Source organism: Copadichromis virginalis, linkage group LG11 (genome assembly GCF_057382275.1).
Source record: "Copadichromis virginalis isolate Kocher_CV1m ecotype Utaka linkage group LG11, C_Virginalis_male_GT1.1, whole genome shotgun sequence".
Taxonomy (NCBI): domain Eukaryota; kingdom Metazoa; phylum Chordata; class Actinopteri; order Cichliformes; family Cichlidae; genus Copadichromis; species Copadichromis virginalis.
This window is the reverse complement of record NC_140628.1, coordinates 36,953,785-36,969,638: the sequence shown is the minus strand read 5'-3', so window position 1 is coordinate 36,969,638 and position 15,854 is coordinate 36,953,785. Positions and strand designations below refer to the sequence as shown.

Genomic DNA, 15,854 nt, shown 5'->3' with positions numbered 1-15,854 from the left:
GGTGAGGGTGGTGCGGGTGTTTTTACCGCGAGGCCTGCCTGGTTATCGGAATGCATCAAAGTATTTCCCAGGAAATACCGCTAGGATGAGTTGCGTGGTGAATCAGTGGGAAAAAAGCAGATGTCATGATATACTAGAGCCTCGATCACACGATGGCAGATTCTTACAGTATGACCAACATGCACGTCATACTAATCTCACCTTGATAAAGGTAAACCTAGCGGATGGGATGGTGATTCCCCGAGTCAGTGTGGTAAAACTCACCTTAGGATCAGGTTCTGTGATATCCGAGCTGCTCGTGCAGTACGCTGGGCTGGATCGGGCCAGGGGAGGGCGTGATACGTAAAACATGTCTTTGGAGGATGCTCGATGAGGATGGTCACGGTCCTGAAAACTCATCTGGGTACGAGATGGCATGACCCCTCCGGTGGATGTAGGGGAAGGCAAACGGGTGATATCTATAGAGCTGGAGAACAGCAGAAACAGGAGGTGAGGAGTCTAACAAACTCTACACTCTTCCCCTATGAACAGTTTATTTAGACACTATATTACTATATTAATATGATTGCAAGTTGAAAGCTAAATACAACAACGCTGGAAGAAGCATCTGAATCGTTTCTTCAGTTGGTTAAAATCAAGACTGAATGCTTCCTCTGTTATTAAACTAGGATGTATCACTCTATCAGGCTTTTATCTATAGCTAAATTCAATGTAACAAGCAAATGTGCGGTGTGTGGAAAGAGCGAGAAGGTCCTTGAACATAGGTACGCTGCCACAATTACATAAACATGAATTAAATATCTTCATTTTGCTCTAGTCATGCCGACTATTTTTACACAGTTTTATGCAGTGTTAAGATAAGTTCAGTGGTTCTGAACATAAAGCTGAAATCCCCTCTATAGAGTCAGTGGAACAATCGGAAGTGGATTAATCTGATTAAAATTACGAGTAAGAGGGTAGGGGAAAGTTCTGCTGCAAAAATCTGTATTTTCTTTCTCTAATTTTAGGCTTTTGGAAAAATTTTGTTGGATGTTGTTAGCTTAAAATGTTATTTAAATGAAACCTTAGTAAGGTGTCTCTCCGAGGAGATCTAGGCAACCGAAAGTTGCCATGTGGCACTAGACAGAAAAAACAAGGCTGCATGCAAAAAGGTTCAAGGCCAATTTTCTTAAGCAGCGCTCTGCATTTTTAAATAATGACACAGCTTTTTCATTGAAAAAAATTAGCTAAAAAAACAAATCTCCAGCTGTTACATAAATGTAGTGCAGAAAAAAGAGCCACATCTCCCGTAGTATTTTTACCTACTACTGCACAACAAGGAGAAAAGAAGCATTTGTTGAAAGACTTTTTCAAATATGCACTGCAGCCCCAAACTTTCCTAGACTTCACTTGGCAATGGTAACCACAAGAAGGCAAATGTAAGATGCAGTCAGATGATGGATGTCCTTTGCAAAAGTATTTCCAGTAGTGGGAAACTGCATCACTTAAAAAGAACATCTTCTGGATTTTATTCTCTTGACACTCTGTGAAAACAACTCAGGTTTCAGCGTTTGAAACTGTTTAAAGTCTCAAATTCCTACCTATTAAGATCCCTCATCATGAGATTTTGGAACTCAGAAGAGATGCCCCTGTTGAAGCTGGGCCGTGACAGCAGCCTGTCCGACTGTCTACCGGGCTCTCTGTCTGTCTGATGGCTGGGCTGCCTCTGGAGGTGTGGGTTACGCAAGGCCATGCTGATGTCATTCAGGAGACGAGGCAAAGGACCCAGTTTGATGATGGCATCCTGTGGTTGGAGGGAAAACAAAAAGAAATGGCACTTTAGCTACATATTCATTAAAAAACATTTTTGTGTAATCTAATGTAAGTGTTTTTCAGTACGTCCATCTCATTCAACACGCACTGGAAATGTAATCACATGGAGTCTGATTTTGTGAAACATTTGAGGTGAGAAAACAAGACATTTTTTTTAGATGCAGCTTTTAAAACCGAGTCCTAACAATACACATCGAATCTCAGCACGGCTTAGTCTGGCTGCACAATGTAAGCGATGTACTGTGTTATCAGAATGTTATCAACTGAACTCTGGCAATTCAATTTAAACTGTAATTATGTTTAGTTTTTAGTTTTACTTCACTTATTTTATGACATTATTTCACTTGCATGTGAGAAAGCACAATGTTGTTTTCCAGTTCCAGAGCAGCATGATTAGGAATGCAGCAGTATTATTACATATGAAACGACTACTTTGATGACTATAGTAGGTTAAATTCAGGATACTGTAGCGATAAATAACCCACTGTGGATTTTTTTGACGTATCATTTGATTTTTACCAGTATGGTTGCAGTTTATAACAACAGATATGATGCTTTGTGTTTACCTTGCTGAGTTGAGCCATGACCTCCCAGAGGAGACTGTGCAGTATAGACAGCTCCCTGCCCAGGTCGATGTAGCCCTCAAAAGCGCCTGCATTGCTGACACTGTCCAGGTTGGAGATCTCGTAGAGGAACTGCTGCATGGAGCCCCACTCCATTTCTAAAAACTCATTCATGAAACACATGTACTCCTCTTTGCTTCCAAACCTGCAGGTGGGAACAAACAGAACAGGGCGGGGAGGACATATGTGTGTGACAGGGAAAGTGGTAGAAAAAGAACTGAAAAATATTTTAGCAGGGAAATTAACTCATTCACTGCCAGCCATTGGCAGTGAATGAGTTAAACCCATTGACTCATTCACTACAATTGACGGCTATAGACGTCAATGGCAGTGAATGAGTTAAATTGTAGCTACACTCATAATCTTTGATTTAATAATAGTTTTTTCAAATAAATGTCATTAATTTCAACTGTTTTTGTATTAAAGCTCAAATCTTTAATAGTTTTGGGCACTGTAAAGAAGAAATATCAAACAATTAAACGCATAAATTCATTTATTTATTTGTTTTTGTCATTGATGGTCAGCTTTTTTCCTTCCCTAAATACATGGATTAAAAAAACAGAATTATTTTCATAAAGTTAAATATATGAATGAAATGAAATAAAACTGACTTGGAGAAGTTAGCCAGGTTTTGCACTACTTTAGCGATGAGGGTGAGTGTGCGTGATGTCTGCTCATCTGGATACTCCTGGGTGAGGTTGAAAAGCGATGGCGACATGATAGCAGGACACAGGAAGCGCAGGAAAAGAGAACCGCTGATGAGGCGGTCAGCGATGTCTTCTCGACCCCTCTCAGCACAGCGCACTCGCCAGGAGGCAAAGACTTCCTTCAGCTCTCGAGGGAACACACTATAAAGCAACATAAAAGGTTTCAGGACAAACTAGGTACATTTAGATATTCCACCGAGAAGCTGTTTAAAAGCCTCATCTATCTTTATTATAGCGAAGAGAAATAAACACAGTCTAGTAAAGGAGTTGCTTTTTTTGCATTATTAACTACTCACCAATGGGAATTAACAATCTTGCAGAGTGCCAATTCACAGCACATTCGAAGATTGGCTTGGTGGTCTGGTAATACAGAGGGTGGTATTCTCATGGGGTCAACTTCACAATTTTCTTCTGACTCATACAAGGCCCTTATGAACTCCCCTGCAAGAGACATTTCATTAGCAACAAGTTTCAGTGTTATTAATAAAGAAAACAACATCCACAACAAGATTAATATGAAAGAAATCAATTATGAGACAACAAACCGAGCATTGCCACACTGCCACACTATGCTGTTTAAGTAGTCGTAGGTGAGGAGCTGTCTTATTGGCCAACAGCAAATTACAACAGTAGTTACTTTTAGCTCAAAGTATTTTCATACCAATATAGCATATAGAAAACAATTCTCAGAAATGGACTGCTGAGCAGAATTCACTGCACTGTATTATTGTGTATTATTATTACGAGCACTTAGCACTTACTGGAAATCTCTGGAGAAACTGTCTGTCCCTTTACACTCCTATGCACTACCTTTATGAACACCAAAGCATTAAATGCACTCAGTGTTAGAAAATTAAGAGAAAACTTTACTGAGAAACAACTGAGAAACTGTTTGTCACGGTACTGGGCCATGAGGCCCAGGGTTTAAGTTCTAATGCATTTTTTGTATCCACATGTGTAGTTTAACACATCTAGTTGTTTTCTAGTTTGCAGTTTAGTCCTTGGTTTCTTAGTCCCTTTTGTCATCTCTCCCTGGTCCGTGTGTCTACCTGTCATGTTTCATGTCTCTTGTTAGGTTAAGTTCATGTTCTATCTCCATGTCTCTGTGTTTCCTGTTTTATTTTGAAAGAGTATGGGGTTCTTTGTTCGTTGTAGTTACTGTTACTCTCCCCTGTATTGTCATTATGTTTCCTTCTAGTCAGCTGTGTTCTCATGTGTCTCCACTTCCCCTGATCACCTCATGTGTGTATTTAAGTCCTCAGTCTTCCTTTGTTCGTCGCCGCGTCGTCTGTTCTACTTCCCCCATGTTACACCAGGTTTCAGGACTCTGTGCTGGCCATGTCCATGTTGCTTACGTGAATATGTTTCATAGTTCTTTGTTGTTCCAGCACAGAGTCCTGTTCATAGTTGTCTCCGTCATGTGCATCATTGTCACCCTGTCTTAGCCTTCCCTGCTGTCTGAGTTAAGTGTCAGTTCTTAGTTTTCCCAGTTCAGTTTCTAGTTTAGTTTTGCCTCAGTGTTTTCTGTTGTTTGCCACGTTAATCAGCCCAAATAAAGGCTCGCTTTTCGTTTCAAGTTCGGTACTGTCTCCTCGTCTGTGTCTGCACCTGGAACCTCACACTCCCACATACGGTCCGCCCACCGCAGACCGTGACACTGTTTATGTTATCCTATATATCATTGTTTACTTGGAGTTAGCTTACCTTTATTTAACTTTTATTTTATGCTGTTTTTTTACCCACCTTTTTAAATTTGATAAAGTTTAAGTTTAATTAGGGCTTAAAGTTATGAAATATTAGATGGACTGTGTTATTTATTGTATTAATTGCCCATTTAAGGTGTCTGTAGCATTATTGAATGAAATGATAGTATTTTATTTGTATGTTACTTATTATTATTTCAAAGTACATCCTGATAATGAAGCCAGCTGGTGTACACTGATCACTTTATTCCACCCTCTTATCTAAATATGATCACTTTTAGCCTGTTAAAAACCAAATGGCCACTGCCATGAAGCTCAAGTTGTCCATAAGACACTGAAGTCTTCATGTTCATCCTACAATCCAGAATAATGATGGCTGAATACAATTATGTTAAATAAGTTCTCGATTTCATATGAACTCAAGCAAACATTCATTAATGAAACCAGGCTAACGATAACAACATATCGAGCTCGTTGCTTCCTCTCAGGAAGTCGTATTTCTCGCCTTTTGAGGAGAGCTGCTTCTTGATCTCACCGCCAACAGACTTGTGCTGAGCTCGGATAATCACATAATTCAATATATCATCAAACTCCACACAGCAGTGCAAAAAAGACACAAGTTTGAGTACCACGAAAAAGTTGAAAATAATAAAATTCCCCACACCCAACCAAACTATCTTCTGCATGCAAAAACACTAAGGCATGCTGAGAGAAAGTTGGGTCTCTTAAGTAGGATTTTTCCCCCCCTTTAATTAAAAGTTTGGCTATTTCCCAACTTTCAAAAGTTGATCTGCTGAATTTTAAATTGGTTTGAACACAGGAGCGACTAAGTCAAACACTGCAAACGCTCCGACTCACCTATAGCATCCTTGAGGTACTTATGTCCAATCAGTTTGAGGTACTCTTCTATGGCTTTGGTGGCCAGAGTGTTCTCTCTGAAGATAAGGTGTTCTCGGTCGATGAATCTGTCTACCTCACACATTGCCATGTCCGATAGAAAATCCTGGAGAAAAGGGGAACCGAGTTACTATTTTCCTCCTAAAATAGTGTTTGTCAAGTAGAGGACTCAGTGATCTCATACCTTAGCTTTCCCTGTGCTCTGAAGTATATGCACCAGAGCACAGGCCACTTCCTCTTTGCTCTTGACACTCAGCACAGGCTCCAGCACAGCACACAGGGTGCGGTAGTTATTAGTGACATACTCTGCAAACTCCTTATACAGCTCCATGGGCAGGATGTTCATGGTCTGAAAGCGGGATTTGAGGCGTAGAGATGCATTGATGATCTTCCCTCCTCCGACACCAGCTCCCTTGGTGAGAACGCTGGGCTGGATGACCGGGTACCACTGCTCCACAAACTGACGTCCAGTGATGCTTGAGATGGGGATGCTTACGAGTCCTAAGTATGTGCTCTTTTCCTTAGACGTGAAAAGCAAAAACAAACATTAGCTGTGGTAAAGAAACATTGTTTCTTTCAGTTCTGCATAGAAATATTTTAGAAAACTAATCTGAAAGTCGGAAATGTCAAAAAAAGTTCATTTTAAGCTTCAGCAATGAATTAATTATGAGCAGCAGGACTAACGCTGGATCCCCGGAGTGCTGTTTGAAGCTAGAGCTTTACTGTGGCAGCGTTACTCTTGTACTGAGCTGAAAATGAGAATGACTGGTTTTGTGACTCAGTATTAAGTCACTTACTTCTTAAGTGCTAATGTTACACCTCACAGTATTACTCATGCATTTGCTTTATCTTTTAAATTGAAGTGTTTTCACTTTTAGTAAGAATCTACCCTGTCACCACAGGTGATTACCTCTTTACCTGTGGTATACCCCAAGGTTCAGTTTTAGGTCCTGCTATATTTTCTATCATATGCTTCTACCAGCTCTTAGTACTGTGCAGCAGATACACAGATATACCTTGCTGGAGACCTCTTGACCCTAAAAGCATAGTTGCTTTTTCAGTTTCACCTCTGTAGCACTGACTGCTCCATAAATAACATGACATCTCAGTCCTACAAACCTTCCATTGTAAAGCCCACTAACAGACATTTGGAAATACCATTTGATTCAGCTTTGACGCACACATCGAGAGCAGCTGTTCAGATCTGTCTGCATCTCAAAAATAAAACCAATGCTCTCACACAATTCATGCATTTATTTTCTCATGGCTGGACTACTTCATCTCCCTCTTTTGGGGCATACATGAAAAGTCACTCTGCCCTGAAACTAGCTCAGAAAGTTCCCTACTGGTTACATGGTCCTGGCTTCTCTCCACTGGCTTCTTGTGCATTTTGCAACTGATTTTAAGAATTTACTGATCACAATTAAAGCACATCTGCAGCCGCAAGCTATGCAGCAAAACAGTTGGCCCAATTTGAACTAGTTCATAGCCTTAGATCCTCAGGTAGGTCCTTCAAGCTGTTCCAAAGTCGAGGCTGAAATCTAAAGGCGACTGTCGGGATTCTTTGACTTTAGAACAACCTGGCTGAGTAAGTACGGCTCAGACAATCAGGGAAATCCTTTAAATTGTGTCCTACAACACTGGCTTGCAGATTTCACTTTATGCGATCTATTTTATTTATATTTTTAGTATTATTTATCCTTTGTTTTGTTTGTTTGTTGTTGTTGTTTTTGCCTCACTTGTCTTATTTGGTATCTTTTCAGGACTTTTATTCTTTTATTAGTATCTATATTGACATTTTGCATTTGCATTTCTGTTTCCTGTTTTGTCTTGTTGCTGTTATAACTATTGCATTTAGTTTATCCTGATTTTGCTTTGCTTTGTTATTAATGATGTTATATAAATAAAGCTAGCATAATTAATGTTGTTGATGTAGATGTGATAATAAGAAAATAAAAAAATAAGTCGATAAAATTCAACTTTAGGATATTTCAATTGTATTCGTTTCAACAACTTTAAGTTAATATAAATGACTCATTTTCAGACCTTTATGCTACCCTACAGTTCTCTGTGTCACCTTGCGTCTCTTCTTGTCTGTCTCCTTGTATAGATGAAGGCGTAGGTTGCGGACAGCTGGCAGGTTGTTGAATTCAAAGTGCTCGCCCCAGAAAACGGTGTCGGTGCGGGGCTTGCTGGTGGTGCGTGCATACAGCATGTCGTCCAAACATAGTTCGCAGTAGTATCGTTTCTTTGCTGGAAGCTCGCGGGCCTCTATGATCCACAGTTTGAGCACATTGTCCACCCTCCGGCTGTTGTCCTGTGTGGAGAGAAAGTCAGGTCAAGCAAGGCCAAGCATGTCTGATAAAACATTTAAAAGCTTTACAAAGACAAGATGATACAATGCAGGAGGAAACATGACAGACGGCAAAGAAAAAAAGACGTGGAAGCAGAGAGAGTGTGTGCAAATAAAAGGCGACAGCAGGTCAGCCTGCAGGAGAAAAGAGTAAATGACAGGAAATAAATGTCTGGTGACATGGCGGTTTGGCTACTATGATAGTGGGTTGTACTTGATAAATTGCTCTCAACTCTCATCTTGGATACAGAGACAGAAAACAGCATGAGAAACACACAAGAGAAAGAGAACAGAAAATAATGAAGAATGATTCTTTTTATGGATAAAACAAAGTAATCCCCTTAGACATAGAAAAAACACAAATGACACAATACACATGTGCTGCAAACACAATGGACTAAAAATGCTCCTATGGACTGCTACATTCCCTAATCATGATCACAAAGCCCAGCTATATTTGACATCCCCCATGGGAGGAGAGAGTGCTCTGTTGATTACAGAATGATGTTTCAGTAACTGGGAGTCATTTCAATTGGGCTCAAATGCCACTGTTGATGGCCCCCCTGTTTGCTTCAGACTATTTAAGTCCTAATTTAGACGGCCAAATACGTGAGCATCATCAAGATCAACAGCTCTAACGTCTCCATTTGTATGCTCTTTGATAACCAGCGCCAAACACAAGGCATAATTAATTCCAGACCTCTGAGTTTGAATGTGCTGGGCATCTGGTGGCTCAGTTTGCTAGTGCACATACAGTGCAGCAGAGCCAGCATGCGCTCAAGTCCTCCACCTTGATATTATGTTACACATTCCCTTTTGCCAGTATATTTCAATTGTATTACCAAAAGACTAGTGGAATGTTAAATTAAGGTGTAATAAATACTTTTTTCCTGAAAACCGAGCAATCACGGGCAAAAAAAGGAATTAAAAGACTCTAGAAAATTACAAAGAATAATGATAATCCTTCTCTCTGCAGTTAGTCTTATCGCTTATGGTGCATCTGGTCTGAGAAGAAGAGTGCGTGTTGTTTTGGGGGAGTAGGAGGAGAGATTTTGGAGAAAGCGCCTGTTTGGAGTCCTTGGAGCTCCGTGACTCATCCAGGACCCCTGCGGCCGCAGCATCTGGACGAGGCGTTCAACTCTGGTGATGTTTCATCTCAGTCTCGCTTAATAACCCTTTAGTCTCTGGTTGCCATCTAAGCTGCGTATCTCACATGTCTGCTCACTTTTAACAACACTGAGGGGAAAAATTTAGGGAGAGTTTTACTTTACGATGGAATTTGGATTAAAATTAGGATATTAATTATATATGGAGCGAGCATGAAGGGCGATAAGTCTTTTTTAAGATGTGAAGACGCAAATAACATTATAGTACCTTAAAGCGACACTGGAAACGACTTTCCATATGAAAATACACCATCTTGTAGTGTTTAAAAAATACAAGTATATCATCTGCAAAAACTGGTGTCAGATACAAGCACATGGAAAATGAACCTCATGTTAAAACAACATCATGCATTTAATTAAATTGCTTGATTTAACCTCATAAATGTGTCTGTTGTCCTGTCTTCCTCCTTTACAGACGGCTGCTCCTCCCTGAGCCTAGTTCTGCTGGACGTTTCTTCCTTTTAAAGGGACGTTTTTCATTCCCACTGTTGCCAAGTGCTTGCTCATAGGGGGTCATTTGATTGTTGGGGGGTTTTACCTTACAATATAGAGTGCCTTGTTGTTGTGATTTGACGCTATATAAATAAAAGTTAAATTGAATTTTTCAGGTTCACAAAATAAATGATTATTAGCATAATCAGTCCTGTAGTGGTTAATGCATGTTTTGAGATCAGGAGGAGATAGATAAAGTGCAGCATCCACAGTAAAATATGAGGCCCCATCCATTGTAGCAACTAAGCATGACCAGTGCCCCGAAAATTGACTTTTACTAGCAAGTCTGCCTGCACTGCTTATATTTTCCAAAGGAAAATAAAGGCAGACAACGTTCTCCATAGATGCAATAATGATATAGTCTTAATCAAATATTAATTTGGGAAAGTTGCCTGTCTTACTTATGATAATTTTATGATTAGACAATCCGATTTCAGGTCCAACAAGTGGGGTTTGCTCTGACAAGTCTGGACCACTTGAGAAAAACTACCCATAGATTTTTACTGCCACAAATTGTCTTGTGGTTCTTGCATGAGGCCCATTGTCTGTAGAGAGCAACAATAAAAGACCTAGACTCACGAGTGTTAAATCTTTTACTTCCCTATCAAAGTATCACAGACATGCTGTGCAGGTAAACATCAACCCGCTGTGTTCAATTTACTTATCACATTACCTGATTTGTGGTTTTTCAAAACAGCATTTTGGGTCCTCCCACCATCGACATTACCTTGTGCAGCTTTAATATTTTGCTTGTAGAAGCCACTAAATTGTTCAACACAGACACACACAGACACGAGGATGGAGTTCACACAGAGAAATGAAGCGGTGCGCTCTTATTGAAAACACACAACAACGGGAGACGGGGAGGAGAGAGAGAGACACACAGACAGAGGGATCATCCTTTTTTCTTCCTCTACCGCATCCCTTTCTCTCCCCTCACCTTGTTGGGCTTGACAGCTCTCTGCAGGTTCTCGATCCATTTGTCTCTCTCTGCAGCTGAGCGACACGCAAAGCACTTGGTTCCCGATGCCGTAGTCACCTGAGGTTAGCCAATGGTAAATTCAACAACCACAGCCATTAGTCACTATGGAGACTGCAACTAAAGCGCCAAAATAATGACTTGTATTCACTCTCAACCTCTGTCATGTTCCACTAATGAACAGGTGATGGAAAAGCTGAGAGGACTTAGGCTCATTTAAATGTCCTTATTTTCATTTTCACATTTAAAAAGAAAAGAAAAAAAGCAATCCTATTTGCATTGCACATCACTTTCACTTGTCAGGGTGGAAACAACAGTTTTAGTGTCATTTACTGCTCTGTACACTCTGTGGTTGTGTGCGAGTGTGCCGTGGGCTCTCCGCTGAGCAGCTCAGTTCTCACCTCAAAGCAGTACTCCTGTCCCAGGATGCTCGAGTGCACAGGTTTGATGATAGCGTCCTCGTCCAGAGTGAGGTCCAGGGCCTCAGCGGCACTGCTGGGAGAAAGCAGGGACTCATGGGAGTGGGACTCTTTGAAGCTCTGCATCAAACGGGTCCTGGGAGAGCGAGAGTCGTGAGAGTGAGGAGAGTGAGGAGGCTCTTTTATTAAAGGTCGCTTAGACTTCAGTATTCAAGAAACTACAGGTGATTTCTTCTTGTATGCTAATTCTCCAAATGTGTTGCTTCACATTTTCATCTTTATCTTGCATTCTGAAAAACAGCCAAACGAGTGCTGCACAACATACTGATAATTTTGGTAATAAGCAGCTTATCAACACATTCATCCATTCTCTTAATCATTTATCAGGGTCACAGGGGGACTGGGGCTTATCCCAGCTGTGATTGGACGAGAGATGGCGCACACCATGTACAGGTCATCAGCCTGTTGCAAGGCTATGACACAGAGACAGACAATCATTCACGCTCATCTGTGGCCAATTTAGAATCACAAATTAACCTAACACGTCCTTGGTATGTGGAAGGAAATCAGGGTACCCCAAAAGAAGCCATGCAAACATGAAAACTCCACACAGAAAGGTCTCCTTTTCTGTGGTCCTGGCTAGCTGGGGTCCTCCTGTGTGGAGTTTGCATTGTCTCCCTGTACCTGGGTGGGTTCTCTCTAAACCTCCTCCCATATATATGTTTGCCAGGTTACTGATAGGCTGGTTAGATAACTGAGTACCCAAAGCATTTTTGTACAACTTGCCTCATTCTCCCATTCATACATTACTTATTCTATGTAAGTGCATCAGAGACTGGAGCAGACAGGGATTAGTAGGGGACCTGCTCTACCTTCTGAGCGAGCCCATTTGTGTGCTAGCCCTGTGACAGGTATGTACCCCACCTCTGCCCCACTAATAGCTGGGACAGGCACCAGCCCCACCCAACTGCTTATCAGCAGATCATTTACAAATATATATCAAATATATATCATCATGCTATGGTTTACATATACAGGTGGCCACTTTAACATTTTCTTACACAGCATAATTATAAGAATAGGATATTTTTTGATACGCCTCTCAACACTGATCTACTGTGGCACCTACACATAACAGCTAACCTAGCAAAAAAACAACAATTTTAAATTATTTATTTAGGCACTTTGTTACTATCAGCCTGTCTCAAAAGGACATAATCGGTTCCCAAGAGTTGGCAGTTTGTCTTGTAATCGGAAGGTTGCCGGTTCGAGCCCCGGCTCGGACAGTCTCTGTCATTGTGTCCTTGGGCAAGACACTTCACCTGTTGCCTAATGGTGGTGGTCAGAGGGCCCGGTGGCGCCAGTGTCCGACAGCCTCGCCTCTGTCAGTGCGCCCCAGGGCAGCTGTGGCTACAATGTAGCTGCCATCACCAGTGTGTGAATGACTGAATGTAGTGTAAAGCCATACAAATACAGGCCATTTACCATTTCTTTAGTTGAGCCTCTAAAAGATGCCAACACAGTTTGACAGGAATAAAACTGTATTTTTGCACCAAAAAGGTAATAATTTAAAAGCTTGCGTATTTCAGCAAGATATAAGGGGTGACTCAAGACTTTTGCAACTACACACGACCAAGTTTAAATGTCTATATCTGATTTAAGAAGCTGTGGTAAAATGCAGCACACACAGTATTAACACGGTTTTCTTTACAGCTGCATTTATGGCATTTATCCGAAACATTTTAAATAACCAATTAAACAATTCTTAATAAATCATTAATCCTGACACACCTGTGCTCACAGCCCACACTAACAAGCAAAGGAGGTCTGTGCTAAAGCCCATTCATCATCACCTACTCCCACCCACACACACATGTAGAGAAGCAGGTAAAATCATAGACCAACTCAGGAAACAGCCACACAGCCACTGAAACAAACACACGATGGCACAGTGAGTCTAACCAGATAGCCAGGACAGATGGTCAGGTGTGATGAAGCCCTTCAGAGAAGAAAGGGGGACGGTAGATTAGGAAAAAGGAAAGATAGAAAAGAAGCTGTATATCCTGCGCTCTGTGTCCGGTTCTTGGCTTCTCCCCTGTTTGGGCTCAAACTGTTTTTGTCTATGTTCAATCATAACGTTCCACAACAGAGCAGTGATTGCATGTACGGGACTGAGGGGGAGAGAAACATAGAGAGTGAGGGAGAGATAAAAATAGACCCAAAGGAATGAGTCAGATTGAGGGTACCATAGAAGAGACGAGAGAAAGAGTGGGGGAGGTCAGGAGAGGATGTGAGAGAAGGAAAGACTGAGAGAGAAAGGGCTGAGGCCTCAGGGATGGAGGGAGAAGACCTCTCAGTGGAAATCATGTTGATTATGTAAACAGTGGATCCTTTGGAGAGGAAGAAAGTGAGAGTATGGATTAGAGGAATGAAAGAGAAAGGGAAAGGAGGAAGCGCAAGGGTCGGGATGGATGAAGGGATTGAGATGAGAGGAGGAGTGATGGAGGTAAAAAGGAGGTCTATGCAAGGTCTCAGTGGACAGACATAAAAGACGAAACACACACACACACATGCATGCAGACACCTTGCAAATAGTCAGTGCATCACAACTGATGAACTACACACCTGGAAAAAAAAACTCAGGGATTAAAGACTAGGAACAAGGATACTGACATTGGGAAGGTGAGCTGAGCTTTGCTGTAGTGATCTAAAAGAGAACAAACCTGACAACAACCACTTTGCAAAGAAAAGCAACTGAACTGAAGCCACTTTTCAATTTCAAATACTAATTAAGCTCAAGACCCATTTCACTGAATTTGCTGCTTTTATTAAACTGAAACAAAATGATTGTTGATCAATAAGGTTAGACAAACACTGGCAAAATACAAACTGAAGGCTAATAGTCAAACTGGGTTGTTTGACTCATAATTACTTATTAGCAATAAAACTTAAGCCTAAGCAACGGCTCTCTTCTTTCTTCCAGGTAAGCCTCCCATTTCTATGAAACAACATTTAATATGTATTTATTGGTTTATTTTTCTAATTCTTAAGAGCAGGAAGGCAAGTATTCTAAAGAGAAGTGCTTCTTTACAGACATTATATAGACATACACTAGATGCTTCATTGATTACTGCTATTTAAAGATGCATCAGCATATTGCAACTGCCATATTTTTACTGGGTCTTCTAATGTGTGTAACTCTATGCACTTGCCAATTAAATATAGTCATAACTCAGTGAAGTTTGCACAGATATTCTGTGGATTTTTGGCTTGTTACATATGCTACAACTGCATTTATTCTTGTTTAAGTTTAAAAATGCAAATTTTCATAACACAACACTTATCTTGTGTTGACTGTAATCACAACAGTCCAGTAATATTATGTTAAAAAATGTTCTACTACTCTGCAGCTGCTTTTTGTGATGTTCTACTATAAAAAAAAATAGTGTAAACAGTAAAAACTGAAAGGACTGCTCTCATAATTTTTGTAAATGTTGCTGTCCAGTCCTGCCAAGTTTTGATTTGAACTTAAAGCTACAGATGAGCCATGTAACTGCTTCTCCTCAGTGCTGATGTCCATGCTTAAACACAAAAATAGGTGAGTCTGGACAAGGGTTTACAACACTTAATGCTACTGCAACTACAAAATCAGCTACAAACTTACCAGTTATTGCACATTTTGCTTCTCACTCCTGATATATATGTAATAAATAAGTACTTAAGTAAATGCAGTAATAGGTAAAAACTGTAAAACAACCTTTCAACAGAAGTGTTTGTCCTTTTCTAGAAGCATTTCTTTCATTAAAACTTAAACTGAAAGAAAATCCTTGTATTTTATGCAGGGCTGGATCAGAATCCACAGTCAGACCAGCACCCACCCCAGAGGAGCATCTACATGCATATATGTACAGACAATTCTGAAAACATTTAGGGTAGATGTTGGCACAAGTAATGTGGGGTCATGTCAGCGTCTATTGCATCTTAACAGAGAACTTAATGATGGTTCTACAGAAAAAGGCAGCATGTCTCCAAAGATATTAGATTAAATCATTGGGAGGTATAATGTTTGAGATAAAATGTCATGCTATTTAAGAACTGCGATATTCTAGTGTGAAACAAAGAGACATCCCTTGTGCTACATCATGAATATTACTAATAAAAAAGTTTACAGGGTGTGGCTTCGGTAGTGCAAAGACTTCTTTTCTGTTTCCTGTTTTTGATGTTGAATAGATTTGTGTTTATAATTCTTTGGCAGACAAAAAAGCTATCTCATTACATTATTTAGGCTAAAGATACGCTAATGATGAAGACTTCCACAATTTGAAACCTCAAATATATTAAACAGCTTTAAGAAAAACAAACAAACAAACAAAAAAAAAAACAACGTTATTTTTCTGCAAGACAGAGTACCCTCTGCGACTACACAGAGTAATCCTATGGGGTACTTATGCTGAAAAATCTGAATGGACTGAAAGATCTGTTAAGTTTGGCTTATTAGTGGGAAGAATACAAAAATTATGTGCAAATATGTGCATCGTTGCAGCTTTTAGAGCCTGTTTGGGAGCTCAGATGCATATTTATGCCTGCATGAAATCCAATCCATGCTGAAAAAAAAGGCAAGCCCTCCCTGGATAAACAAACGTAAAAAAAAAAAAAGGAATACAAATGAACAAAGCTGCAGATGTTCACCAGCACCCCTGACA

At 40.4% G+C, this 15,854-nt stretch overlaps 1 protein-coding gene across 10 annotated transcripts in view; it reads right to left on the bottom strand.

The window, feature by feature from the left end:
- Positions 1–15,854, bottom strand: part of syngap1b (synaptic Ras GTPase activating protein 1b) — a 189,081-nt gene that overhangs the window by 31,404 nt on the left and 141,823 nt on the right. For all 10 annotated transcript variants that reach the window (XM_085472265.1, XM_085472269.1, XM_085472264.1 and 7 more), the window contains 10 exons: positions 11,134–11,287; positions 10,694–10,792; positions 7,820–8,059; positions 5,927–6,262; positions 5,704–5,848; positions 3,439–3,583; positions 3,047–3,283; positions 2,379–2,580; positions 1,581–1,783; positions 265–466 (listed from right to left, as the gene is read on the bottom strand). In XM_085472265.1, coding sequence (XP_085328391.1) covers positions 265–466; positions 1,581–1,783; positions 2,379–2,580; positions 3,047–3,283; positions 3,439–3,583; positions 5,704–5,848; positions 5,927–6,262; positions 7,820–8,059; positions 10,694–10,792; positions 11,134–11,287 — 1,963 coding nt within the window. The remainder of the gene's footprint in view (positions 1–264; positions 467–1,580; positions 1,784–2,378; positions 2,581–3,046; positions 3,284–3,438; positions 3,584–5,703; positions 5,849–5,926; positions 6,263–7,819; positions 8,060–10,693; positions 10,793–11,133; positions 11,288–15,854) is intronic.